This window comes from Sceloporus occidentalis, unplaced genomic scaffold (assembly GCF_023333645.1).
Source record: "Sceloporus occidentalis isolate IW3139 unplaced genomic scaffold, rSceOcc1.0.p SCAF_2, whole genome shotgun sequence".
NCBI classification, from domain to species: domain Eukaryota; kingdom Metazoa; phylum Chordata; class Lepidosauria; order Squamata; family Phrynosomatidae; genus Sceloporus; species Sceloporus occidentalis.
Window position 1 is genome coordinate 1,489,559 of NW_028316982.1, and position 27,942 is coordinate 1,517,500.

General features: G+C 44.3%; 1 protein-coding gene across 1 annotated transcript in view; it reads right to left on the minus strand.

The window, feature by feature from the left end:
* Positions 1-838: 838 nt before the first annotated feature.
* The window catches only part of LOC149317850 (cytochrome P450 2J5-like), a 52,225-nt gene continuing 25,121 nt past the window's right edge, over positions 839-27,942 (minus strand). The window contains exons 3-11 of the mRNA XM_089513247.1: positions 18,598-18,747; positions 16,567-16,727; positions 15,256-15,432; positions 14,445-14,586; positions 12,824-13,011; positions 10,894-11,035; positions 8,922-9,101; positions 3,271-3,605; positions 839-898 (exon numbers count right to left, since the gene is read on the minus strand). Coding sequence (XP_089369373.1) covers positions 839-898; positions 3,271-3,605; positions 8,922-9,101; positions 10,894-11,035; positions 12,824-13,011; positions 14,445-14,586; positions 15,256-15,432; positions 16,567-16,727; positions 18,598-18,747 — 1,535 coding nt within the window. The remainder of the gene's footprint in view (positions 899-3,270; positions 3,606-8,921; positions 9,102-10,893; positions 11,036-12,823; positions 13,012-14,444; positions 14,587-15,255; positions 15,433-16,566; positions 16,728-18,597; positions 18,748-27,942) is intronic.

Below are 27,942 nucleotides of genomic sequence, written 5' to 3' on the forward strand. Positions count from 1 at the left end.
CTCCTCCAGCGCAGTTCTATGGTCAGTGTCTGTTGGACGTTGACCACAGAGTTGCCCTGGAGGACCTAGAGATTCCTAGAGAGAACACTCTACTAGGCCTTTGTAGCTCCTCTAGTGCAGTTCTATGGTCAGTGTCTGTTGGACGTTGACCACAGAGTTGCCCTGGAGGACCTAGAGATTCCTAGAGAGAACACCCTACTAGGCCTTTGTAGCTCCTCCAGCGCAGTTCTATGGTCAGTGTCTGTTGGATGTTGACCACAGAGTTGCCCTGGAGGACCTAGAGATTCCTAGAGAGAACACTCTACTAGGCCTTTGTAGCTCCTCTAGTGCAGTTCTATGGTCAGTGTCTGTTGGATGTTGACCACAGAGTTGCCCTGGAGGACCTAGAGATTCCTAGAGAGGATACTCTACTAGGCCTTTGTAGCTCCTCTAGTGCAGTTCTATGGTCAGTGTCTGTTGGATGTTGACCACAGAGTTGCCCTGGAGGACCTAGAGATTCCTAGAGAGAACACTCCACTAGGCCTTTGTAGCTCCTCTAGTGCAGTTCTATGGTCAGTGTCTGTTGGATGTTGACCACAGAGTTGCCCTGGAGGACCTAGAGATTCCTAGAGAGAACACTCTACTAGGCCTTTGTAGCCTCTCTGACGCAGTTCTATGGTCAGTGTCTGTCGGACATTAACCACAGAGTTGCCTTGGAGGACCTAGAGATTCCTAGAGGTGTCCTTTCAGGTAAAAATATGGTGGCTTGTTTGTTTGTTGCGTTTTTTCCATATTCACGGGGGAGTTGTGTCCCTAACCCCAGCGAATGTGAAGGGACAAGTGTATTTACTGTTGCCTGCTACCCAGGAGCCGGGGAGGGGGAGCTCTGGCACATGACGGATGCAGAGGATGAGGAGGACTGAGAGGAGGAGGAGGAGGAAGGTGAGTAATGGGGGCCACAACAGAGAGGCCACCCCCAGGTTCCCTTTCTCAGGCGTCTTACTTGAGGAGCGCCTCTCCCTATATAGTCCTCCCTGCACCCTCAGATCCTCTGGGAAGAATTTATTGCTGCCACAGAAGACCAGATTGGCTGCAACTTCCCAGAGGACCTTCTCATGCGCCGCTCCGAAACTATGGAATGACCTTCTGGAAGAGAGCCGTCTTATCACCACCTTCGACGCCTTTAAAAGGCTGTCAAGATGGATGGCCTCCCAAAGAAAGAAAGACAGCCCCCTCCGCCTTCCTTCTGCCCACTCCGTCCTGTTCATTCTATAGGCTGTGTTACTGATGTGATTTTAACGGTTATTGACTTTTGCTGCTTGTAATGGTGGGAGGGTTAGGGGTTAATGTATGTCTTGTTCTGGTTTTATGCTTCCTTGTATTTTTTATCTCTGTTGTAATCCCACCTTGATCCCAGGGAGAGGTGGGCAATAGCAATAAAGCTTACTAGGATGATTATGATGGGCCCATGGTGACTGGCATTTGGGGCTGGCAGACAGGCAGACGGGGGTCCTGTGGTCAACAGACCTGTTCTGAGCAGGGCAGGGGTCCTACCCTCGGCCCACCACCATCATGGACCTCTCAGGGGGGCTCCCCTCCCCTGGCCCTTGCCAGAATGACCTCTGACCCCCTGTGCCTGGCCTTTTCTTCCTGCCCTTCTGCACAGAGAGGCTTGATGGGCCTCCCTGAAGCCATGGCCGGCCCAGGAGCAGGATAGGCCCTTCCTCTCCCTCCCAGCTGCCATGGGGTCCCCATTCGCATTGGGAGCCCCTTGGCTTGTTGCGGGAGAGAAAGAGTCCTAGAATATCCTAGAGTTGGGAGAGACCCCAAGAAGGGCCCTGATCCAGTCCAGCCCCTTCTTCTTCTCCTTCTGCCATGCAGGAACTCTCCATCAAAGCCCTCCCTGTGACTGATGGGCATCCAGCCTCTGCTTCAAGACCTCCGATGAGGGCCTGGCCCAAAACGTCTGGATCCCAAGAGGGCAGCCGCAGCCATTTAATGTAAGAGAGGGATTCTCGGGCGCAGCAGCAGAGAGGGCTTTGGCGACTCAGGACCAGCCTGTGCATAGCCCTCCAGAGCACATGGCCAAAGGGAGTTTTGTGTGTGATTAAGGAGAATCGCCATGGACCCAAAGGCACTCATGCAGACATCCAGGAACTAAGGATATAAGTCAGGGTAGTGGGCCATCGAATCCTGGAGTTGGGAGAGAGACCCCAAGAAGGGCCCTGATCCAGGCCAGCCCCCTCCTCCTTCTTCTGCCATCAAAGCATCCCCATTGACAGATGGCCATCCAGCCTCTGCTTCAAGATCTCCAAAGAAGGAGACTCTGCCAAACTCTCCATTGAGGGAGGAGTGGGTTCCTCTCAGGAAGTTCCTCCTAATGTTTTGGTGGAGTCCCTTTTCCTGGAGCTGGCATCCCTTGCTCCCTTGGGTCCTATTCTCTGGAGCAGCAGAAACCAAGCTCGCTCCCTCCTCCGTCTGGCCCCCTTCCGATACTTAAACAGGGCTCTCTTCTTCTCCAGGCTTTCCTGCTGCCCTTTTGCCTCTGATGGCAAAATGGAATTCTGGGAGTTGGAGTTTGGAGTGGGGCCCCGAGCGGAAACTCCAACTCCCAGAATCCCATCGCCTTTGAGGCTGAAGAGCGGTCCCAAACCGTGTCCTGTGCCCAGTGTGGATGCTACTCATGGGGCAGAATAAATAATAATAATAATAAATTTTATTTCTACCCCGCCCTTCCATAGGTATGATCAGGGCGGCTTACAAAATTATTAAAACATTCCAATACAAGATAAAAAATACAATATAACAGTTAAAAACATTAGTACAAAAACGGAACAGGAAGACAATAAAATATACATGTCAGGGACAAGGAGAAGAGAGAAGGAGTTTACAATGGTCCGGGGTCGAAAGGGAAAAGGAGAGCAGGAAAAAACAGACAGTCTAAGGTGGGAAGGCCAGCCGGAATAGATATGTTTTCAGCTGTGCCTTAAAGACAGCTAATGAGGCGGCGGAGCGAAGCTCTGCAGGGAGCTTATTCCAGAGAGAAGGGGCAGCAGTAGTAAAAGCCCTCTGTGAGGTCCGCATCAAGTTGGACCTAGGGACCTCCAACAATTTGGTCCTGGAAGTTCTGAGCGTGCGAGGCGGATTATGTGGGGAGAGGCGGTCCTCCAAGTACCCTGGGCCCAAGCCATTTAGGGCTTTATATAGAAGATAGAAGCTGAGGCCGAGGCTGGAGGCGGAGACCAGCAGCGAGAGGAGGAGGAGGAGGAGGAGGAGCGAGAAGGGCATCACGCCGCAGCCATCGCCCAGGAGCAGCAGCAGCAGCGTCGCCGCCAACTGGAAGAGGGCGCTCCGGAGGCGCCCCGGAGGCGGAGGCGGAGGCCTCTTCCCGGCCTCGCTCTTCCACGCCGCCTCCTCCTCCTCCTCCTCCTCCTCACGTTGCCACGGAGACGACGGGGAGGAGGCGGCCCGGCCGGAAGTAAGAGGCGATGGCTGTGACCTCACTTCCGCCGCCAGCGTGGGAAAGAGGGAGGGCGAGGGAGGGCGCGTGACGTCACCTCCGCCGCCGGCACTGAGGGAAAGGAGGAGGCGGGGCCTGGTCCGTGACCTCACTTCCGCCGCCACCACTGAGGGAAAGAGGAAAGAGGGAAGGCTTTTGCGAGGCCTGGGCTTTTGGGGATTGTCCTTCCAACTCTATGGTTCCAACTCTATGGTTCGGAGAGCAATCGGTTCTCCTTCCTTGGAGGCTGCTGTCTCTAAGCGGACTCTGAATATGGCCATATCTGCCTCAGGGAGCAAGGCTTGGATGGAGAGTTCCTGCATGGCAGAAGAAGAAGGAGGGGCTGGGGCTGGATCAGGGCCCTTCTTGGGTCTCTATGGTTCTTTAGAGGCCTTTAGGCAGAGGCTGGATGGCCATCTGTCAATGGGGATGCTTTGATGGAGAGTTCCTGCATGGCAGAAGAAGGAGCATTGGCAGCATGAGCTTCCCTGGACTCAAGCCTGCTTCCTCAGATGCTTTTGGTGGAATGGAAGACATTTTGGCAGAGTGTTTTCCACTCCACTGAAAGCGCCTGAGGAAGGCTCAGGAGCCAGCACTTATTGCTGGAGGGCTTTCCCATTTTGTCTGTCAGTTGGCTCCTCAGGAACGCATTTCAGAAGATGCATGAGTTCAAGTCACATTCCTAAACCCCAAATACTCCTGAATCCAAAATGGTCCAGGGAGGTAGCCACACCTTTGCTTTCTGAGGGTCCAGGGATGGCTCCTTTCTGGGTTTCCCCCTATTTTCTTTCTTTCTTTCTTTCCTTTCTTTCTTTAATTTAATTTTTATTTCAATTCAAATCATCCAAAACATGTAAGAGATATGAAGTCTTTAAATGGTCCTGCCTTCCTTCCACATCCATCACACTGCACCACCAATTATTTAACTGATGATTATTTAAGAAATGGCCATACGATTTACCGATCTCTGACAATAAACCTTTTGGGCGACAGTTTGACGGATCATTTTTGCCTCCCTTTTTATAGATTGGAATAATAATAGCTTGGGACCAACTGCTGGGTAACTGTGCCCTTCTGTTAATGTGGGCACTCCTTTTAGCCACCTTCGGAAGGATGCCAGTCTGGGCCGGCCCTGGTACAATAGAAAATGATAGGACAGTGATGGAGAACCTTTTAGAGACCGAGTGCCAAACTGCAACCCAAATCCTCTTTATTGATTACAAAGTGCCAAGTCCCTCTGGATTTCTAGTGACAAACTCTAGTGAACTCTGTGTTGGGAAGATGATCCGTGTGCCCACAGAGAGGGTCTGAGTGCCACCTGTGGCACGCGTGCCATAGGTTTGCCACCACTGTGATAGGATATAAATGGGGAAATTATTGAACAAAATATGTTCTTTTTCTTAGAAAGGCACAGAATTTATACCATTTGTCCATAAACAGCAAGGAAAATATACATTTTCCAGGTCATCCTGATAGATTAGCCAAGCGATCCTAAGACATTTACTGAGAAGTAAGTCCTGCTGTGTTCTCCATGGGCTACTCCTAGGTAAACGCGTGACTTTCAGCAGCCGCTTCCATCGCAGATTACGTTGCCAAGTCTTAAGACCAAGTGAACTGACCAAGTCCAGCCAGAATGCTGGGTCGGTTGGAAAGGAGTGAGGTACTAATGTGACAAACATGCCTCTAATTGTGAAGTCGAAGGCTTTCATGGCCAGCATCCATAGATTTTTGTGGGTTTGGGGGCTCTGTGGCTATGTTCTAGAAGAGTGTATTCCTGACGTTTCGTGAGCAGCATCTGTGGCTTTGGCATTTTCAGAGAACGCTGGCATGGAAGAGAGTGGGTATACACACACACACACAGTCATTCCTCCATATATGTGGCTTTGATATTTGCGGATTTGATTATTCACGGATTTCATTAATATGTTTTCTCTAGGACTGTCTAGGTCCTCCAGTGCAACTCTGTGGTCAATTTTAACTAAAAGTTGCACTGAAAGACCATTTGTAGCTCCTCCTGTGCCATTCTGAGGTGTCCTCTCAGGTAAAAACAGTGTTTTTATTATTTGCTGTTTTTCCATATTCACAGGGGACTTGGAGGGAATATGGAGGGACAACTGTGTGTGTGTGTGTGTGTATGCTGTGTGACCCTGGGTGAGAGGAGCGATTCCCATGTTAATCTGTGTCTTGTTCTGTGTTGATGGCTGGCCTCAGGCTGGGAGGCTAATGCAAATGAGGATTAATGTCTGCTAATTGGGGATCATTGTCTGCTGGGAAAGCCCCGACTCTGAATGGTTTCCCATTTGCATTTGCTGAGTCCTTATTTTGCTATTCCTCAGGAATGGTAGCCAAACTTTGTTCACTTTAAGGGTTTCCTCTTTCCGGTTGAAATTGTCCAGGTGTTTGTGGATCTCAGTGGCTTCCCTGAGCATCCTGACATGGAAGTGGTTGGCATGGTCCAGAATTTCAATGTTTTCAAACAGTATTTTATGCCCAGGATGGTTTGTGGCATGTTCTGCTACTGCTGGTTTTTCTGGCTGGCCCAGTCTGCAGTGCCTCTTGTGTTCCTTGATCCTTGTTTGCACACTGCGTTTGGTGGTCCCTATGTAAGACGAATGTGTGCGTTTTGACTTAAAGCCAGAGCTGAAGAACCAAAGAACCAAGGAATGGTGTTTTAAAATAAGCTAAAGAACCAAACAAGATGGTTCCGCACAAAGCATTGATGTGATGAAGGTATTTGGCAACTGAGATGAGTAAAGTCTGAGGAACTTGGAAGCTGAAGCGGGGTGCCATCCATGTATGATGACCCATGACCGGGAAGGTGCTTTATCTCCTGAGTCGCAATGAAGAGGAAGTGACAGGACAATGGACTGCTCTGAACAGAAGGAGCTGCTTTGAACAGCCTGTCTCCTCCCAAAAGAAGAAGTTGAGTAATAGGCTGCAATATTGCAAGACTTCAGCAGCCAAAAGCCAGAGAGAAGAAAAAGTATAAAGACCCTGGACTTTCATCTCCAGTTTGTTGGCATCTACTGCGGCAACGGTGTCATCCCAAACCTTCGAGAACACCTGATCAGTGTTTGGCGGAAGGAAAGTGTGTGTGAGCATTGTATTAATGTGTGAGTGAAAGAGCTCTTGATAATCAATGTTTGTGTTACTTTTGTGATTTAATAAATGTTACATGCATGGTGTTTAAAACCAAATTTGGTGTCTCAGTGTCTTTGTTGCTCTGAATAAGTCCACAGAGAGAGAGAGAGAGATTTTCATTACACGCTCTCAGGATAAACAGGTTGCCTTTACAAAATTGGGCATAACACCTATGGAGACTTGTCCGCAGCTGCATTGTATGCGCTAAATTCCTGCGGCTGTGAGAGGGTCTCCCTGGTCCTTGGCCGAGCGAAGCATTTGCTGGATTTTCTTTGTTGGTTTGTAAACCATTTGAATGAATGAATGAATGAATGAATGAAATATTTATTTATGCCTCTTCCGTTTTGGGGATTGAGGCAGGTAACAACATTATATAGTACATAAAAATCAAACATTAAAACCAAAAAAAAATCCTGCCTAACCCTCCCACCCAAATTTAAAATTACATAGTAGGACATAGTTAAAATATATAACAGCACATTATTATTATTATTATTATTATTATTAATATTTATTTATAAAGTAAATTTACACAGCGCTGTACATACAATCTTTTAGTCAGACGGTTCCCTGCCCTCAGGCTTACAATCTAAAAAGACACAACACAAAAGGAGAAGGGAGAGGTGGTGAGGAAGGGGATGAGGGCCAGCAATTCATCTCAACCTCCGAGGCCCGGATCAGGGGAGATGGACTGGAGGGAGGGCTTGGCTTCTTAATGGATGGGTAAACTTCTTCCAGGGAGGCCTGTTGGAGTTAGCCTGCCTCTCTGGTAGGATAATACATATAAAATACATAGCAATACAGGAAATAGCAAGTGACAGTTATGCAATGCCTGGGAACATCACAATTATTACACAATCCGTGATGAAAGAGGTGTGGAAAAGGTTCAATTGGTTCTGGGCAATTTTCAGTCTGGGTAGACCTGCCGGAAGAGAAAGGTTTTAGTCGCCTTTTTAAAAGCCTCCAGCGAGGATAGATGGTGAATTTGTTCCAGCAGGTCATTCCAAATTTTGGGGGTGGCAGCTGAGAAAGATCTCTGGGAGGCCGCTGCCAATCTGGTCTTTCTTATTTGTAAGAGGTTTTTCCCAGAGGATTGGAGTGTGTGGGAGGAGGCGTTCCTTCAAGGAGGCTGGACCCAGGCCATGTAGGGCTTGATAAGTGATAGCCAACACCTTGTACTATGTCCGGAAGCTAATAGGCAGCCAATGTAGTGATTTTAAAATAGGTGCAATATGGTCAAACTTGGATTTTCTGGCGACCAGTCTGGCTGCCATGTTTTGTATCAATTGGAGCTTCCAGACGTGGCACAAAGATTGCCCCATGTAGAGCGCATTGCAGAAATCAAGGCGAGAGGCTACTAGAGCATGTACAACCGTTTCTAGGTCCCGCTGCTCCAGGGAGGGATGCAACTGGCGCATCAACTGAAGCTGATAACAGGCACTCCTGGCTGTCGCATCAATCTGAGAAGACAGCTGAAGCGACAAATCCAGGAGCACTTCCAAGCTGCGGACGCAGTCCTTCAGGGGAAGTGTGACCCCATCTAGAACTGGCAAACTTATCTCCATACCCGGATTGGGGTTACCTATCACGAGTACCTCCGTTTTATCTGGATTCAGCTTAAGTCTATTTCCCCTCATCCAATCCATTACTGACCCCAGGCAGTCATTCAGCGGGGAGATGCCCTCCTTGGTCACTGAAACAGTCTGAGACATAGCGAAATAAATTTGGGTGCCATGAGCGTACTGATAACACCCCGCCCCATGTCTTCGGATGATCTCGCCCAGCGGCTTCATGTAAATGTTAAATAGCATTGGCGACAGTATCGTGCTTTAAGGGACGCCCAATTTGAGCTCCCTCTTAGCCAAATAACTGTCATCAAGCGACACCATCTGGAACCTTCCCGAGAGATAGGACTGAAATTTGAAGGTTATGCTTCTCATCACTTTGTCTGTTCTGTCTGTGACTCCTTTGACCTGTGGTAGAAATACCCTCCCTTTGGGTGGCTGCTTGTCTTCCTGGGCCTGGCAGCCTTTCTGAGGTCTGAGCTGGAATAACCATTGGCCTGTAGAGCCTGGTCCAAGTGCTTCAGTTCATCTTCCAAGAAGTGGGGTTCGCAGATGCGTTTTGCTCAGTCTACCAGTGTTTTGATTGTGCTTCTTTTCTGTCCTGCGTGATGGTTGGAGTTCTTGTGCAGGTATCTGTCCATATGTGTAGGTTTTCGGTATACTGTGTGACCCAAGCGTAGGTTCGGTTTGCGGATGACTAGGGCATCCTCTAATTATTCTTTTGGTTCAGGGATCACTGAAGCGGGGAACAGCGCAAATCTTGTAAGAACGGGGATGCATTGTCAAGCCTACTATGGGTTCTTGGTTGAGCTTTTTCACTCCTTTTGGCAGATGGAAAGTGAATGCTCTGAGTAGGCTGGTCAAGAAGATGAAGAGCTCAATCCTTGCCATCTGTTCACCCACACATGACCGAGCTCCTGCGGGGAAAATATGGAGAACATAAGTTGATATTCACGAAAGGCTATGGCACGCCCTCAAAGACATGGGAGTGCCAACACATCTGACAGTCTTGATGAGGAATATTTACTTAGGACAGGAGGCCATGTTAGGACAGAACATGGAGAAACAATGATTCCCAATTGGCAAAGGAGTTAGACAAGGCTGCATCCTATCACTCTACCTATTCATAACTTATATGTAGAACATACTGTAAGAAAAGCAGACTTGGACACAGAAGAAGGAGCAAAGAAAATAGGAGGAAGGAATATCAACAGTCTGAGATATGCGGATGACACCAAAATGCTAGCAAAAAACCTGAAAGACCTGGAACAACTACTAAGGAAGATCAAGGAAGAAAGTGCAAAGGCAGGCCTATTGTTGAACATAAAGAAAACAAAAATAATGACCGCAGAGAGCCAGCACAAATTCACCCTAGACAATGAAGAGATAGAAATAGTAAAAGAGCTCTCATACCTGGGATCAAAAATTGCTAGAAATAATACTTTAATTGGCAAAGCCTGCCTCTGCATCATTCCTTGGATCCCCCTCCTCTTGGGATACAGGAGGGAGATGTTCTTGGCGCAGGGTCCTTGTAGCCGACCCCCTCTCAATTCCAGCCAAATAAAATTCCCCTAAACTAGACTTTTGGCTACAGGACCAAGAGAAAGCCTTCCCCAAAAGATCTTAGGACTCTGACAGGTTTGTATGGGGAGATACGGTTTTTCAGATAGTCTCACTATATAGAGCAGTGGTCCCCAAACTGTGCCCTTTAAGGGATTTTGGACTTCAGCTCCCAGAATCCCAGACGATTCAGCAACATGGCTGAGGCTTTTGGGAACTGACATCCAAAATATCTGAAAGGGCACAGTTTGGGGACCACTGATATAGAGAGTTTTAAGAAAAGCAGACCACAAATATGAAGTTGAAGGCTTTAATGGCCGGCATTCATAGTTTTTGTAGGTTTTTCATGCTATGTGGCCACGTTCTAGAAGAGTTTATTCCTGACGTTTCACCAGCATCCATGGATCTTCAGGGAATGCCGGCATGGAAGAAAGTGGTGTGTGTGTGTATATATATATGTGTGTGTGTATATATATATATATATATACACACATACACACACACACACACACATATATATACACACATACACCCAACTCTCTTCCATGCCAGCATTCTCTAAAGCTGTCAGCCACAGAGGCAGGTGAAGCATCAGGAATAAACTCTTCTAGAACATGGCCCCATAGCCCAAAAAACCCACAAAAACTACAGGTCACAAATGTTTAGGAGGCAGGGAAATAATCACAATGGCTTCCTACCCCAATTTTTTAATGCACATGAATGCCTAAAGCCCACAGTTTGGAAATGTTACCTTTTTTAGCAACTACAACTTCATATATATATATATATATCAGAGCTTAACCTCTCTCTCTCTCTCTCTCTCTCTCTCTCTCTATATATATATATATATATATATATATATGGCTGGTGGTGGCCATGTAGGCTGGGACATTCTGGAAACCATAGTCCAAAAGAGAACTTTCCCAAGCAGTGCCGAAATCCAGTGGCAGTAGTTCCCCCGTATGCAGCCATTTTCATGGAAAGCACAGACCTCATAAGAAAAAGGTCACACAGAATATTGAGGAATATGTCAGGTAACTGCAGTTGCCATTGTCCAATTGTGTTTCTTGAAGGCAAAAATTAGAGCAGAGCAAATAGTCCTCGCAACAATCTCTTAAAACACGATTATCTGTCATAATAGACTTTTACCTGCTCCGAATGGCAAAAATGCTTCTCTGGTCACAAAATGTCCCTCCTGGTCCAAAAAATGATAGGGGTTGAATTTACGAGGGGTTTCCCATTGCTCAGGATCAAAGAGGACGGAGCGCAAATCTGGCGCAATGAAGGCCCCCTGCAAAGATGATAAAAAGATGGCTTCAGAATACAGCTCTCTCAATTCCCAGGATCTCATGTCTGATCTGGGAAGCTAAGCAGGGCCATCTCTGGTTAGCACATGGATGGGGGACCCTCAACGAATCCCAAGGCAATAACAAGGCTTGGGAGGGCAATAACAAGAATAACAAGAACACTGGCTGGATTATTCTGTTCTCCCTCCCCATTCAATGTAATGTTGCAGATCAATTGCAAAGGGTCCGATCCTATAAGTTAGTACCATTTAGGGGCATGAGGAAAGATGGGTGAGGCATTAGCTCTTGATCTGAGAGCTTTATTCCAATGGAGCTGTATAGACAGAAGAAGGAAGCCAGCGTGTCGACCTGCCACCATTTGCAAATACAAAATACAGTGCAACTAATGCTGCTGGTGTCATGCACTTCTTGGTATCCTTTACACACGCGGTTGTAATTTTTGGCTAATGTACAAACAGATACTGTATACTAGGGCCAAAATACCTGTTTGATTTTGGAAGCTATGCAGGGTCAGCTCTGGTTAATAATAATAATAATAATAATAACCACCACCAATTCAATCCACGATCTCACAGCGTACTCTGTAGCCCCATTTGCCCATCTCTGATTACCTTAATGTATTGTTTTAATGGTTAATGTGTTTAATTGATAATTTAGGGGAGGGAGGGAATAATTGGAATATTGGGTATTGTATGCTTTCTTTTAATTGTAAGCCGCTCTGATTGTCTTCTGACAGAGAGGTGGAGTAAAAATAAAGCTTTTATTATTTATTTGTGATTTAATAATAATAATAATAATAATAATAATACATTTCTTACCCACCTCTCCCCATGGTTAACAGTTGGATGGGAAACCACCAACAAATCCTAGCGGCTGTAGACTATATTTTGGGCAAGGAACTGGCAAAACCACCTTTGAGTATTCCTTGCTTAAGAAAACCCTATGCAATGAATGGAGTCGCCCTGTGATGACAAGCGACTTGAAGGCACATAGACACACACAGGGACTCACACTGGTCTAGAGAGCCGATGTGGTTCAGTATTTTGGGCATTGGACCAAGACTCTGGGAAACCAGGTTTCAAATCCTTGTTTAGCCATGGAAACCCATTGGGTAACACTCTCGATCCCAGCGGAAAGCAATGGCAAACCTTCTCTGGACAAATCTTGCCAAGAAAACCCTGGGATAGGCCTTAGGATCACCATAAGTCAGAAACAACTTAAAGGCAACAACACACCTTTCTGTTGCAAATTCTCTTAGGAGTTTATTGCACTGGGGCTGATTTCGGCATTAAAGAGAGATTAAAGCGCCTTTAAAGCACCCAGCAAATAAAGCGAAAATGGTGAGTAATTACGCAAAATCACACACAATTGCGCGAATAAAAAGATATCGGAAATGTGTTGTCGCTGAAATCCCAAAAGTAAAAAGATGTGCGTTAATGCTTCTTTGTGGCCGCTTTAATGGCGGGTTTTGTGTGATGTTGTGTGAAATCGTAATTACGCAACTTTTCCTGGATATTCACGGGATAAACTCCCGATCTCCTTTGTGTGATAAACTCCTGACTTGGATTTCTTACACAATCGAATGCCATTGATGGCATCAGAATAGAAGAGTTGTGTGTTTCTTTCCCCGCAAAGGTAAAGGCAAGTCTAGGACCCTTCAGGCCTTTTTACAGAGAAAGCTTCTATGAAGCGCATAGTATAAATTGCCATAAACTGTAATAATACTCCTAGCTTTTGGACTAGACCAGTCTGGATGCATCAGCCTTTTGTACCTTGGGAATGAGAAAACCACGCATCTTCACATCCTTTGCACATTGTCTTGGGATCCCAAATAACAGGACAAACTTGGTGCGCAGGACCTCATGGATCACAGCATGCGTGAAGGGCATTTTCTTCCGATCTTGATAGCAGATGGTTTGAGAGGGACCCAAAACGCCGTCTATCTCCTTCTGGATTTTTTCTGAGGAAGGGAGGTTTATTCAGAATGGTGGATTCCTTCCTAAGGCCTCAGCTGAGGCTTTTTATTGTGCAACTGATATACATCTGCGCAAGGAATGTTACCAATGCTCTAAAAATACCCTTTTCCCTCTGTAACTGTCCCATATTTTACCGCCATTTATTTCACGTATTCTGTCTGAATGAAAATCCATTAGGAAAGGAAAACACAACAACTTACTACAGGTTAAGTCTGCCTTATCTGAAATTCTTAGGACCAGACGTGTTTTGGATTTTGGCTTTCCCCCAACCCACCCCAGATTTTGGGATGTCTGTCTGTCTACGTAGCGATCTATCAATCTATCGATAAAGGTCCAAAACACATGGCAGAAATAATCCTGTTTGCAACTGCTTTAACTGCCCTGGCTCAGTGCTAGGGAATCCTGGGAATGATAGTTTATTGTGACACCAGAGGTCTCTGACAGACAAGGCTCAATGTCTCACAAAACTACAGTTCCCAGAATTCCCTAGCATTCAGCCAGGGCAGTTAAAGCGGTCTCAAAGTGGAATATTTCCGCAGTGTGTTTTGGATCATAGATAATGGGATATTTTGCAGATGGTAACCATGTATAAACACAAAATTCATTTATGTTTGGTATACATTTTATAAGCAGCCTAAGGTAATTCTATACATAATATTTTAAACAATTTTGTGCGTGAAACAAAGTTTGTGTACACTGAGCCATGCGTTAGCAAAAGTGTCACTATCTCAGCCACCCGGGCAGAGGACTTTTAACCAGTTCCAGAGTTTGTTTTCTGTGGTTCTTCAGGCTCTGTGGCCATGATCCGGGAGAGTTTATTCCTGAGGTTTCGCCTGCATTTGTGGCTGGCATTCTCTGTATTCATCTGTATTCTCTGAAGATGCCAGCCACAGAGGTAAGTGAAATGTCAGGAATAAACTCTTCCAAAACACAGCCATAGCCTGAAAAACCCACAGAAAACTATGGCTGCTGGCCATGAAAGCCTTGGACTTCACAATTCCAGAGTTATACAAAGGCAATTTAATTTGTCAATATTGCAACTGCTGCAGCAGGAATATTTTGCACATAAGAACTAATTTGACTGCTGTGCAGTTGTGGGATTATTGATAAAATAAAATAAATAAAATTTTTATTTATACCCCGCCCTTCCAAACGATCAGGGCGGCTTACAAAGGCAGCAAAGTGCAAACATCATACAAAGTTAAAAACAGCCAAAACCATAAACATAACAACAATCCTTAAAAACAATAAAAAGCCCCTTAGCCCAACCTCACGGCCACGAGAGAGGAGGGAGGCCCATAGGATATTTAGTCGGGGAATGCCTGATTAAATAGGAAGGTTTTAAGATGGGTTTCCTATGCTCTTCCACATGAGGTTTAGCCAGAGTCCTTGTTCACACTGTTGCAATTTGTCTCACCTTGAATGTCCGGATGAGTGACCATGAGAAGCAGTGCCCATTGCAGGGAAGTTGCCGTTGTGTCTGTCCCTGCGATGAAGAGGTCAAAAATGCACTGCGCCAGGTTGTCTTCGTTATACGTAGAACTGGGGTCATCCTTGCTCTGTCGTCGACAAAAAGAAAGGGGAGGGGATATATATTTAGAGGTAGTTCCTACTTATTGTTAATGCTGTAGCTCATACTTCTCCAACCTGCTCCCCTCACAAGCGTTGGGGCCTTTGCTTCTAGGTTCTAGTCTGGTTTACTTTGGGATATAAGTTAATTTAAGAGCCTTAAATGGATGGATTGGAGGTGTCATCATGCAATAAATCATCATGCGATAAAGATCACCAAATCCACATTTCCAGACCTAATAGTGGTTTCAAAGCCTTGTGTAACACTGTATATACTCGACTATAAGTCTGGCACGTGGGCCCCCTCCTCTCTCTGAATGGCTTCAGCAAATCTATTCAAGTGGGAACCAGGGTCATTTGAACCGGTTCAAACTGATTTGCAATCCGGTTTAAAAGGTAGTGGGAATCAGGCCATGGACTCTTTTTACTCCACTCCAGAGAATCACCATGAAGCATGGATCGGACCAATGTTCACCCAGCGAAACAGGCCAGTGTGGGAACGGGATGGGAACGTTTCTTTCCCTCCATGCGGACATGGCCAAAGGGTGAGAGGATTCTGTTAGTAGCTCTGCTAATGGTACTCTTCCATCCTATGGATGGTTCTAACTACTCCTTGGATGGGAAAGATTCACCTGCAAAGCAGAGCAGCAGGCACTTACTTTCTCCATTTGAAGGAGGTAGTAATCGATGACGTCTTGAGGCTCATGCAGGTTCTGATGCTCCTTATGTCTTTCCACCTCCTTCTTTGCGTATGAAAGCATAACATTCATGGCAGCCATGGCCTTCTTGTGAGGCCCTGGAAGATGTTTCATGACACAGGGGAAAATCTCATACAGCTATAGGAAAGCAAAACAAAGCAAATCCTGTCAGTACTACAAGGAGTTTCTGTTGGCATGGTGTTGTATGTACTACATTGTCCATTTCCCAACGGAGGTCAAATTCAGAGTTCCCAGCTTTTGCCAAAAGTTCCCACAAAAGAAACTTTTGCCAAAAGTTCCCACAAATTGTGGGAACTGTTTTTGGTTCCCAACACAACATATACTGCATACCTTTTGGGAAACTGTGAAAGGGTTTCAGAACCTGCACAGCTTTGCGATAAGAGCCAACACTCTGTCTTTTTACTACATACAGAAAACTGAGTACCTTCTTGGGGGGGACCCACTCGCTTACATTGGTTTTTGGCATGCGCTTGGGAAAAGTGCACAACATGCAAAAAGAAATTGCTCACTATACCCAAACACAAACGGCCTGATGAAGGGTTTGATATTGGGTCGGTGTGAAAGTTGAACAACCCAAATGTTATGCAGCAGGACAAGACACTTGGGCTGACCCAAATTCGGTTAAATAGGAACTTCCGTTATGGTCTGGGGCAGGGCTGGGCACCTTGGGGCTTTCACAGTCCCTCACCTCTGTCCATGATGACTAGGGCTGATGGGAGCTGCAATCCAACAACATCTCGAGGGATGCATTTTCTCCACTTCTGGTCAAAGGGCACCTTGTTCAGGCGAGTACTGAATTGACAGAAGGGCATTTGGGCCTCATTCCCACTATTGGATCACAATTCAGTTTGTACCGGTTCAAATGACCCTGGTTCCCACTTAAATCGAATCGCTGAAGTGATTTGGTGAGGGGTGCCATGTGCCAGACTCATTTAACCCACGTCTTTTTGACACTGATTTTTTCCATGTCTTTTTGGATAAATCGATTCTGCGCAAGTGTGAACCAGATGTGTATCTGAATCGATTTAAATTTGCCCTTCGGCCGGCAGGAGCAGGTCCATTTTGAACCGATTCATGCATGAATGTGAGCCACAAGTGGATTATTTTAGAGGGGGAAAGTGTAATCAGGGCAAATGTAGTGGGAACCATGCTCTGCTGTCAAATCGATCCATCGATTAAGATCGCACACCGATTTATCTGTAAGTGGGAATAAATCCACCTGACTCATATGGAACAAATAAGGCTACTCACACCATGAAAGAAGCTGCCTCCAAATTCTAAACTAATTCGAATGGCTTCTATCAGTTCCAAAAATTCTTTGTCTTCAATGGAAAACTGGGATCCAAAAGCCACGGTACATATCATATTGCAGACTGAATTTGTAATAGGCAGCGAAGGATCAAACGGCTTCCCTGAAAATAAAATCATTTGCCTTTATATTCAGGTTAATTCTGTGTCTACCATTAATGGTAAAAGCAAGATACCAAGCTGGGACTAAATAGAGGAAAATGCAAGGGGTTTGACCTTTAAAATGCTCTGGGACTTCTTGGTACACATGACTACATCTCTTGGACTATGACTATGAAAATGCAATGGAGGTAGAGATAAAACGAATACTCCGATATTTTCTTATCCTTGACAAGAAAGGATGTCTCAACACAATGAGATGCTACAAGAGAGGCATATATAAATAAACAATGAAAAAAATGTCCCAAAACAATCTGCCAGAATCCAACTTGACCTGTTCTGTTACATATCTTTGCGTACAATTAACTAAGTACCAGAAGCACCAAGAAACCCAATTCTGAATTGTGAAGGACCATAACAGGACCCCAGGAGCAGTGCCCAATGTACATTGGTGTCCAGTGTTTATTGGGACCGACTGCGATGTCCATCAGAACGGAAGCAAAGTGCATTGGCTGTGTATCAGTCTCCTATTGGGACCGAATGCAAATCAGACATTTTGCCAGCTCCGCTATATAGTACAGTTGGCCTTCCACATTTGTGGCTTTGATTATTTATGGGTTTGATTAATATGTTCTCTCTAGGAATCTCTAAATCCTCCAACGCAATTCTGCCAGTAGTTGACCATAGAGTTGTACTGGACAACCTAGAAACTCCTAGAGAAAACACGACTGGCAATCTCTGAAGATGCCAAAGCCACAGATGCTGGCGAAACGTCAGTAATAAAATATTCTAGAACGTGGCCACAGAGCCCGAAAAACCCACAAAAAACAATGGATACCAGCCATGAAAGCCTTAGACTTCTCTAGGCATTTGTAGGTCCCCCTGTCTGTGTATACTTCTCTATGTGAATACTTGCTTTACTTCTCCTACCTTTCTCTCTGCACTTACTCAATCCCTCTGGCTGCTTTCTCTCTCTATTTCTGGATTTTTCATTCCTTCATCTGTTCTGTCTCTGGCAGGTTTCTCTTCTCCGTCTTTCTCAGCTTTCATTCAAAGTTCTTCCGGTTCTCATGGCTGCCAGAGAATCCCAGACCTCATTCTCACTTACAAAAAAAGTGGTTTGCAATCCAAATCGATGGATCAATTCGACAGCGGAGTGTGGTTCCCACTACATTTGCCTGTCAAATAACCCATTTGTGGTTCACATTCACAAATGAATCAGTTCTAAATGGACCTGCTCCAGCCAGCTGAAGGGCATATTTAAATCGATTCTGATCCACATCTGGTTCATATTAGTGTGGAATCTATTTATCCAAAAAGACACGGAAAAAAACAGCATCAAAAAGACACGGGTTAAATAGGTCTAGCATGTGACCCCCTTCTCTGAATGGCATCAGAGAATCGATTCAAGTGGGAACCAGGGTCATTTGAACCAGTTCAAATCGATTTGTGATCCAGTTTAAAAGGTAGTGGGAATCAGGCCCCAGAGACTGCTGTGAAATCACACAAATTCTTGCAACCAGTGCAAAATCTCATGAGAGGTCAAGACTAGCACAAAAATCTCAAGATATCCTGCAAGAGCTTGGGACCTACATGAAATCTTGCAAGACAGCTTTACTAAAATTATTTTGACATCTCACAACTAGCACTAAATTTTTGTGAGATCCTGGAAAACCTTAATCCCTGGTGATAGTTATGGTGAGATTGAACAGAAACTTCTTTGGCATCATGGAACATCTCAAGGTGTTATGCTGCATCAGGAACACAGGGCTAGATTAATTTAGGTATTCGGTGAATAATAAAAAGCAGATAGGCCATGCAACTATTTCTCCGAATTAGGAAGGCATTATAGCATGATCTCCTAGTATTACAAACCTTTTGTCTTTGTGAAAACCTCTACCATCCGGTGGGCCTCCTCTTCCACTTGGTGCTCCATGCCTTTCTTCCCTAGTCCCAGTTTCCGCAGAGTAACTACACCAAACCGTCTCTGCTGCTTCCAGGTGTGGCCATTTGAAAATACAATCCCTGGAATTAATCAGGGACCAATAAGAAAACATTGTTCAATATAATTAATATTATTTTTTTAAAAAAACAAAAATAGATTGCTAGCATAGAGAGGAATCCACATACTTCATGCCAATGAAATTTGCAATCTAAACATTTCCAGGTTGATGCAGAATCAATCTGTGTATTATAGATTGTCTTCCATAGTAAACACTGATATACGCTTTAGAAATCACCTAAGAAGCAAGACTTAAACACAGCGAGCTCAGCTTTGGCTGATATGCCAGCTGCAGCCCTACTTAGAGTGAGAAGGCCTAAAGACGGTAGTACACATGCTAGGAACCTCAAGGCTGGACTCCTTTTGCAAGGTGCTGTATGTTGGGTTACCCCTGAATCAAGTTTGGAAACATCCATTACCATAGTTCAAAATACGGCAGCAGACTGGTTAATGGGATGTCCAGGAGTTATGATATCACACCAATATTAAAATTACTCTGCTGGCTGCCAGTTAGTTTCTGGGCAAGGTACAAAATGTTGCTTACTACCTTTGAAGCTCTACATGCTTTGGGTTCAGGCTACCTTCAGGATTGCCTCCTCCCATGCAATCTGCCCCACACTCTTAGGTCCTCTGGCGGACATTTACTCCGGTCAGCCAGGACTAGGTTGGCCACTGTCGGCCAGAGGACATTTTCTTCAGCCGCCCCCAAATTGTGGAACGACCTGCCGGAAGAGTAGGGATGTAAAGAATATTCTCCAAAATTCGAAAATTAGGAGAAAAATGGCAATTTCGAACATTTCTATTACAATCTGGAGAGGAGAAATTCTGAATAATTCTCTATCAATGAGTAAGAATATTGAGGCTAGTCATTTCGAAATGAGAGGGAGAGAAGAATCCTTCATCTGAATCTCGATAGCCACTATTTGCATATTTTGTGTAAGCAAAGCTACCATTCATCCTGGAGGCTATTTCTTTTGTTAGGGTGATTTGCTCCAACTTTGCTTAATCACAGCAGCTTTGCTTTGAAAAACAAAAGATAACAAAAGGTGAGGCTTCTGCCCTTTATGCCATGCTCTGACATTCAAGTTCTCACAGAACAGAAGAACTTGAAATCTCAAAACTTATTATCAGGAAAGGTCTTGGCCACCGTTTTTTGGAGTAAGACAGGTATTTTGATGATAAAAAAAAATGACTAATCACTTTGATGAAATACAGTTACATCACTATGATCTGGAGATTACCTTGCAGTGGAGACATTGATTTGGGTTCTCCAAGGCCAAGAAATTCAAGTACATACACACACACACACACACACACACACACAATGCAAAATAAATGTAGGTTTGCCTTAGCATCACCTTGAGAGAGCTGGAGAGAGAGGTTTGTCATGTCCTGCCTCTGAGGCTGAGAGACTGTGCCAATTATTATTATTATGATTGCATGACCTCTTAGCATCACCATGGGAGAAGTGCAGAGAGAGAGAGCAGGGATATGTCTAACAATATGTAAGCTGCTCTGATAGCACCACAGACTGCTGGGAACTGCAGTCTAATAAGGCTGCAGTGCACACTGCAGAAATAATCCAGTTCGACAATACTTTAATGCTATGGAAACTCCTGGGATTTATAGTATGTTGTGCCACCAGAGCTCTCTGACAAAGAAGGCTAAATGTCTCACAAAACTACAATACCCAGATATTGTTGTTGTTGTTGTTTTCTTACATCCCTGGCACAGACTCTCAGCCTCAAAGGGAGGCACTGCCCTCCCCCAACAAGCCTTGCATGCCAGGAGAGTCCTAAAAGTCACAACACACGACAACAGCCATGTTTCCAAGAGGTCATGGAGAAAGGGAGCTCAGGGCTTGGATGGCCATAGGAGCCCTCTGGGAGGCCTTGGGCAAGTCACACTCTCTGGGTCTCAGAGGAAGACACTGGCATGTCCTCATTGCAAGAGCCCTCTAAACACACACAAAACCCACAAACCCCCCCCTTCTTGCCCCGTTTTGCCAGGGTCCTCCCAAAGCACTGAGAGTGCTCACCAGAAGGCAACAAACATCAACAGCCAAGTGGGTCACACTGTCTCATCAGGATGACACTGGAAGATGGGACAAACCGAGGGTTTTATTGGCACAAAGAGGAGTTTTGTCATGGGATGCCCCTGAAGCTGAGATAGTGTGACCCTCACAGATGAGAAGGGGAGGGGTCGGGTGCCAAGTGGCAATGCTCTTCTGCCAAGCAGGAATCCTGAAGAAGGAGCAGAGTGGGGGGAGATGGCAAGAGTTCTGCCATGAATAAAGCCTACCAGGAAGGAATACTTAGGAGTTGAAGCTGAGAGGATGTGACTCGCTCAAGGTCAGCCAGTGAATTTCTATGGTGAACTGGGAGGCTAGAGTTGGGGTACCCTCAAGGACCATCCAGTCCAACCCCCTTCTGCTATGAAGTAATACATAGGAATACATGGCATACTAGAGGGCATGTAGTCTGACCCCTGTTCAACATCAGGAGGATGACACTGGAAGATGGGACAAACTGAAGGTTTTCTTGGCACAAAGAGGAATTTTGCCATGGGATGCCCCTGAAGCTGAGACAGTGTGACCCTCACAGATGAGAAGGGGAGGGGTCGGGTGCCAAGTGGCAATGCTCTTCTGCCAAGCAGGAATCCTGAAGAAGGAGCAGAGTGGGGGGAGATGGCAAGAGTTCTGCCATGAATAAAGCCTACCAGGAAGGAATACTTAGGAGTTGAAGCTGAGAGGATGTGACTCGCCCAAGGTCAGCCAGTGAATTTCTATGGTGAACTGGGAGGCTAGAGTTGGGGTACCCTCAAGGACCATCCAGTCCAACCCCCCCTTCTGCTATGAAGTAATACAGGTCAGCCAGTGAATTTCTATTGTGAACTGGGAGGATCCCTGCTCAGCCATATAAATCCACAGGGTGACATTTGCACCCAAAAGAATATATAAATAAATAAATGGTAACTTTATCATTTAAAGAGGCTTTGTTTAAAGAAAGAACCATGCCATGACAAAGCAGTAGAATGAAAGGCACCCTCCCCCATGATGGATCACTTCACACCTTTGTTCTGAAAAAGAAAGGAGAAGAAGAAGACTTTAGCAGCTCTCAGACTCTGGTCTCCAGTGTTGTTCTGTTTATAACAATTAATCCAAAGGAAAAAAGGTCACTTAGGTCATCAGAAGTAAGTTACTTGGAGCTGGATACACACAGCACAACTGGGAGAAACAGACAGCAGAAGCAGAACACCATCAAGTGCCTCTCTTCTTTGTAAGTGTCTAATAATTTATTCATTGTTACATACAGTAATTCTTCCTAAGTTTTTTTTCCAGGCCTAACAGTCTCTCCTGAAAAACTCTAGTGTGTTGTTCATTTTGTTGGATTTGGAGAGGGGGGATGGGTTACAGTTAATTGTTTTTTAAAAATATTTTCACTCCCTTCCTTCTCTCTCTCTATATATATATTCAGATGAGATCTGGGATTTCCTCATTGATTGCAAATAAAGCAGCAGGCGAGGAAGCCAGGTTTTCCCAGAGTTTGTAGCCCTATGGGGTGGATTGAGCACCCTGCTCCCTTTCAGAGGAGTATATTTAAAAAAAAAATCCTAGATTGGAAAGTACCGATAAGGACAATCTAATTCAACCCCTCTTCCATGCAGGAATATATAATTAGAGCATTCTTAAAAGTTTACTACATAATCAATACAACACAATGCTTTGCTCATCAGATTGCAGATTGCCATGGAATGTGCTCTGCTGAAAAGAGCTCTATATTCCACCCTGAACAGGGGACCAAAAACATATCAAATAATGATTGGGGAAGGGGGGCACATTTTTTGACAAATCTTGTTATGCACACACATGTAAGATTTTAAAGTGAGTTGTACAGGGCAATTGTTCATTTTAATCTGCCCATACTTTTGTGTCTGAATTCTGGCCCCTGTAGAAACCTATTATTTTTATTAACCTTTAAAGTGGCAAGAACTATTGGTTAGTCCTAAATTACCATAGTAGATCTATTAAATCCCATGAAATGCTGCTCCTTCCATCTCTCTCTCTCTCGCTCCCATTTTCTCTCTCTCCCCCAGTAAAGGGAGGGAATAAATTTCTGTTTCTCTGTGTTCTGTTCTGACAATTGCCTTTTGTTTTCCATATCTTGACAAATGTTGGTCAGCACTACAGTTGATTCTGTCAGTGTGAATTGCAGCAGTTCAACTGGAATATGATTTGTTCCTGGTAGTTTGTTTCCCCCTATTTCAGGTATCATGGAGGGAAATTAATGCTGGCAGGCCCTTCCTCCTTCTCGCCTTGTGGGTGCCCAGGAAATAAAAATTAAGTTTCATTCAATAGCAAAATACAACAATGCTCCTCTTGAGATCTAATCTGCCCCCAGATGATTCTATGGCCAAGACAAGAGAATGTATTTGAACTTAGAATCATAGAGTTGGAAAAGACCCCAACAGCCATCCTGTCCAACTCCATTCTGCCATGCAGGAACTCTCAATCAAAGCATTCCCATTGACAGTTGGCCATCCGGCCTCTGTTTAAAGACCTCCAAAGAAAGAGACTCCACCACACTCAGTCAGAGGGAGTGTGTTCTATTGTCGAACAGCTCTTACTGTCAGGAAGTTCCTCCTAATGTTGAGCTGGAATCTCTTTTCCTGTAGTTTACATCCATTGTTCAAGGTCCTAGTCTCTGGAGCAGCAGAAAACAAGCTTGCTCCCTCCTCAATAGGACATCCCTTCCAATATTTAAACCAGTGTATCTTTTCTCCAGACTAAACATCCCCAGCTCCCTAAGTTTCTCCTCATAAGGCATGGTTTCCAGAACCTTCTCCATGTTATTTGCCCTCCTTTGGACACAAACCAGCTTCTCAACATCATTCTTGAATTGTGATGCCCATAACTGGACACAATATTCTAGGTGAGACCTGACAGAAGCAGAAAATAGTGGCACTATTATTTCCCTTGAACTAGACACTATACTTCTACTGATGCAGCCTAGAATTTCATTGGCCTTTTTAGCTGCCGCATCACACTGTTGGCTCATGTTCAATGTGTGGTCTACTAGGACTCCTAGATCTCTTTCACATGTATAAGTCTTGTTCTGTCAGATGTCCCCAATCCTATATCTATGCATTTTATTTTTTATTTTTGCCCTAAGTGCAGTACCTTAAATTTCTTTGTGTTGAAATTAATTTTGTTAGTTTTGGCCCAGCTTGGATCTCATGAGAATCATCTTTTTGCTTTGCTAATGTTTAAATTTTATTTCCTTCCATAACACCTTAAATGAAAACAGTTACATCTTGACAAAAAGCAGGCCTATGACTCATATTCTCATATTTCCACCCCACTCTGATGGTGACCTCTTGTCCTTGGCACAGATTCCTCATCAAGACTATCAGATATAGTGTGGCACCCCCATGTCTTACAGTGCATTCCATAACTTACAGTATTTGGGGTTATTTGCTTTGACAAATAAAAGTATTGCATTGTTGTAAGACAATGCAGAATCCAGACTGCCTTCTCCACTTTTCCTCCATTCTTTTACTTTTGAATTTTAAGTTACAACTCAGAGACCAAAGATTAAACAATAGATTTCTCATGGTGGTGTGACTGCCAGTGTATTGGCCCCTTAATTTCTCATGCATGACAATCAGAGTAATTTGTCTAAAATTGATATCCAGGGGTAGCCCTATTGGCCATACAGCAAAGTCCAATAATATTCAAAATCCATAGAGCAGTAATACTGTTTGCGGGCCAAACAAAATGCACAAAATACTTAATGCAAGCTTTCGAAGCTCCACTGCTTCTTCATCAGGCAAAGCTGTTAAAAATCAAACAGATGAGGAAGTAATTACTGAAGTTGGAGCCGTAAACTTTCATTTTATTTAATGTTTGCTTGAGTGGCTTCTCCAAGATTTCCTTTTTTAATCTTAATTTTCAATTTAATAAGAGCTTTGAACATCTAAAGATTTGGTTTTGAGCAGGATAATTTCCTCCCTCCACCCAAGTGAATTGCAATCAACTTCACTATAAAATAGAAGCCTACTATTGTGTTTTTTTATTCCATTCTTTCTTGAAAGAGTTCAAAGTGGGATATATGGCCATCCCTCACTGTATCCCCACAACCACTGTATGTGGTTTATTTGATTATGAGAAAGAGACTTTCTCAAGGTTAACCAGAAAAGATATCCAGAGGTAGCCATGGTGGCCATGTACCAAAGTACAATAATATCCATATTCCACAAAACAGTGATAACTTTATGGAAGGTTTTGAGGCTTCAGTGGTTTCTTCATCAGGTAAAGATGTCAAAATCATACAAAAGAATTTTTTTCAATGATCATGATGAAAAATAATGATGATGTGAGTCAAAATCCTACATCTTGAAGATGTTGCCATTCTTAGCTCAGGTGTACTGGAAGGACAATAATACAGACTGCTCCTACCTCCAGATAAAAGGTATCACTGTTCTGTGGATTTTGGATGTTATTGTACTTCAAGGTTAACCAATACTCTATAATAAATTGTGCTACACTTTACAATTTACACAATTTTCAATTATCAAAGGTTACTGTATAGATGAAATATGCTCCTTGACATCTTTTTCAGAGCTAGAAATCAAGATTGGTTATCATTAGTCTTGGTAAGTTTACCATAACAGAAATGTTTGCCTTTCTTGGATAACAACAATTTAAGAACTCATACTCTGTTGCATTATTTATGGAAAGGTGTCTGTATTTCATAAAGATGAAGTACTAATTTGCATTTTCTCTTTTTCAGCACCCTACTTTGCAGCCCACGTCCATCAGCCATAAGGGATTCATTTAATTCCACATCTCTCATTCCTTCAACATAAAAATATAAAATATGTCAGTGAATGCTAAGAATGATACAGCAAATACTTCTACCAATGCAAGCAAAAATGTTGGAGCAACAGCACTTCGTCCCACAGATCGGAAACTGTACCCTCTTCAGACTGCCTTCAAACTGTTCGGCCCAGGTGGCACAACGAGATATTGGTCTGAAAGTGACAACAACCATGGCGACACTGATCTGGGAGAGACTGAACCAGAATCTCCTCCCATATACCACCACAATGAGGAAAGGAAGAAAGAGTTATTAATACCCACTGATGGCCATGAACCCACCCAATTATATTATGATGAAGAAGCAAATGGAGAAGAAAAATCTGGAGAGAATGACCTCAGCTTTTATAATCAAGACTCCATTTACATTATTCATAAGCAAGAACAAACTGATTTTTCTCCTGCATCTCCAAAGAGGTCTCAAGAAACATGTCATGCTGATGATGTCACCACCATAAACCTAGTATCCATGCATGCATCAACTACCGAGGACTGTGAGGAACAGAATGCATTGGATATTTCTCCACCACAGAAGCGCCAAAAATCAAGTGAGGCAGCAGACAATCCAATAGATACACAACGTACTGTGACATGTACAGAAGAAAAGACAAACCTCACACCAAACACTCTTTCTGAACTGGAGCATCCAGGCAGCAATGTGAAACGAGCATCATTTGTGTGGAAACACTTTGATAAAATTTCAAATAACCCACACATCACCATCTGTCGGTACTGTAGAGCCCATGTCAAGATTGGAAAGCCAGGTGGTTGCAAAAAGGTTGGGACAACTTCAATGATAAAACATCTGCAACACAGGCATTCGCTGATGTCTCCACCAACTAAGAACAAATTACTTTCTCCTCCAAAAGCCTCTGTGCAAAAAGTCACATTGTTGACCACACCCACCATTGCAACCATAGGAGGGGAACAACATCCCAGTGAATTTGGAGAAGTAATACCATCTGCACGCAAGCAATTGTCCATCCAGGAGTCCATTGCCATGTCTCAAAAGTTTCCTCCTAAAAGCATCAAAGCAATTAGATGTAATACTGCAGTTGCACGTTTCATTTCATTTTTGATGTTGCCTTTTTCATTAGTTGAGCATGAAGAATTCCACCTGTTGCTCCATGAGATGTGCCCTAGATATGAGGTACCCACACGACACTTTCTTTGTGACACTGCTTTTCCAAAACTAGAGGAAGATATTTCCAAATGTATCAGCAAAGAATTGTGCCTAGCTGTTGGTAGTGCTGCACACTTTACCAGTGACTGCTGGACCAGCAATCAGAACAAATCATACCTATGTGTCACTGCTCACTGGGTTTCAAGTAACAATGAGAACACCCTGATGAGACACCAGGCAACTCTCACCCTCACTCTTTTTTCAGAATCACATACAGCTTCAAACATTTCTGAAAAGCTACAGGCTGTCACTGACAAGTGGCTTACACCTTTGCAAATTGAATTAGGATGCCTGGCTACAGATAATGCAGCCAACTACCTGAAATATGTTCGTCAAAAGGCTGTGAGTCATGTGCCATGTATTGCACACTGCATAAATCTAATCATTCGGAATGCATTCAAAGGTAAGAACAATGCTGCTGTGCAGGAAGCAATAGATGTGGCTCAGCAAATCTGTTCCCACTTCAGAAGCTCATCTGCAGCAACAGAAGCCATCCGTCTGTTGCAGAGGAAGAATGGTCTCCCAGAGCACAAATTTCTTGTGGATGTTCCTACTCGCTGGAACAGCACTCTGAACATGCTGGAGCGCTTCTTAGAGCAAAAGACAGCAGTGATACAGTACATACATGAGCGAGTCTCAACAAAGTTGAATGTTCAGCCAATGCAGTGGTCCATAATGCAAGACCTGGTCGATATATTGACCATATTCAAAGAATGCACTACTATACTTAGTAGTGATGATGCTTCTATTGCATGGGTTTTACCAGCTCTTGAGATAATGGAGTATGCACTCAAAGAATTTCTGGACAAGAGAAAGAAACCATCCACCTCTGTTGGCAATGGTGAAGTTTTACCATCTGTGGCTTTTGCAAGCTATCTACTTGACTCCCTCCATGGCAACAAACATATACATGTAATCCGTCAGGACCTAAAATACCATGCAGCAAGTCTCTTTGAACCAATTTATCGAGACAGCACTCTTGAAAGGCTTCGGGAAGGAAAAACAATGGACATAAACATCAAGGAAGTTGAGGATTATATTCTTCAGCATGGAGTGCAGTTGTACAAAAAAACAAGCAAAAAAGTACAACAGCTACACTCAGAACAGAATGAAAGCACAGCCACCCATAGCATTGCTGGGAGTGAAAACACCTCAGTA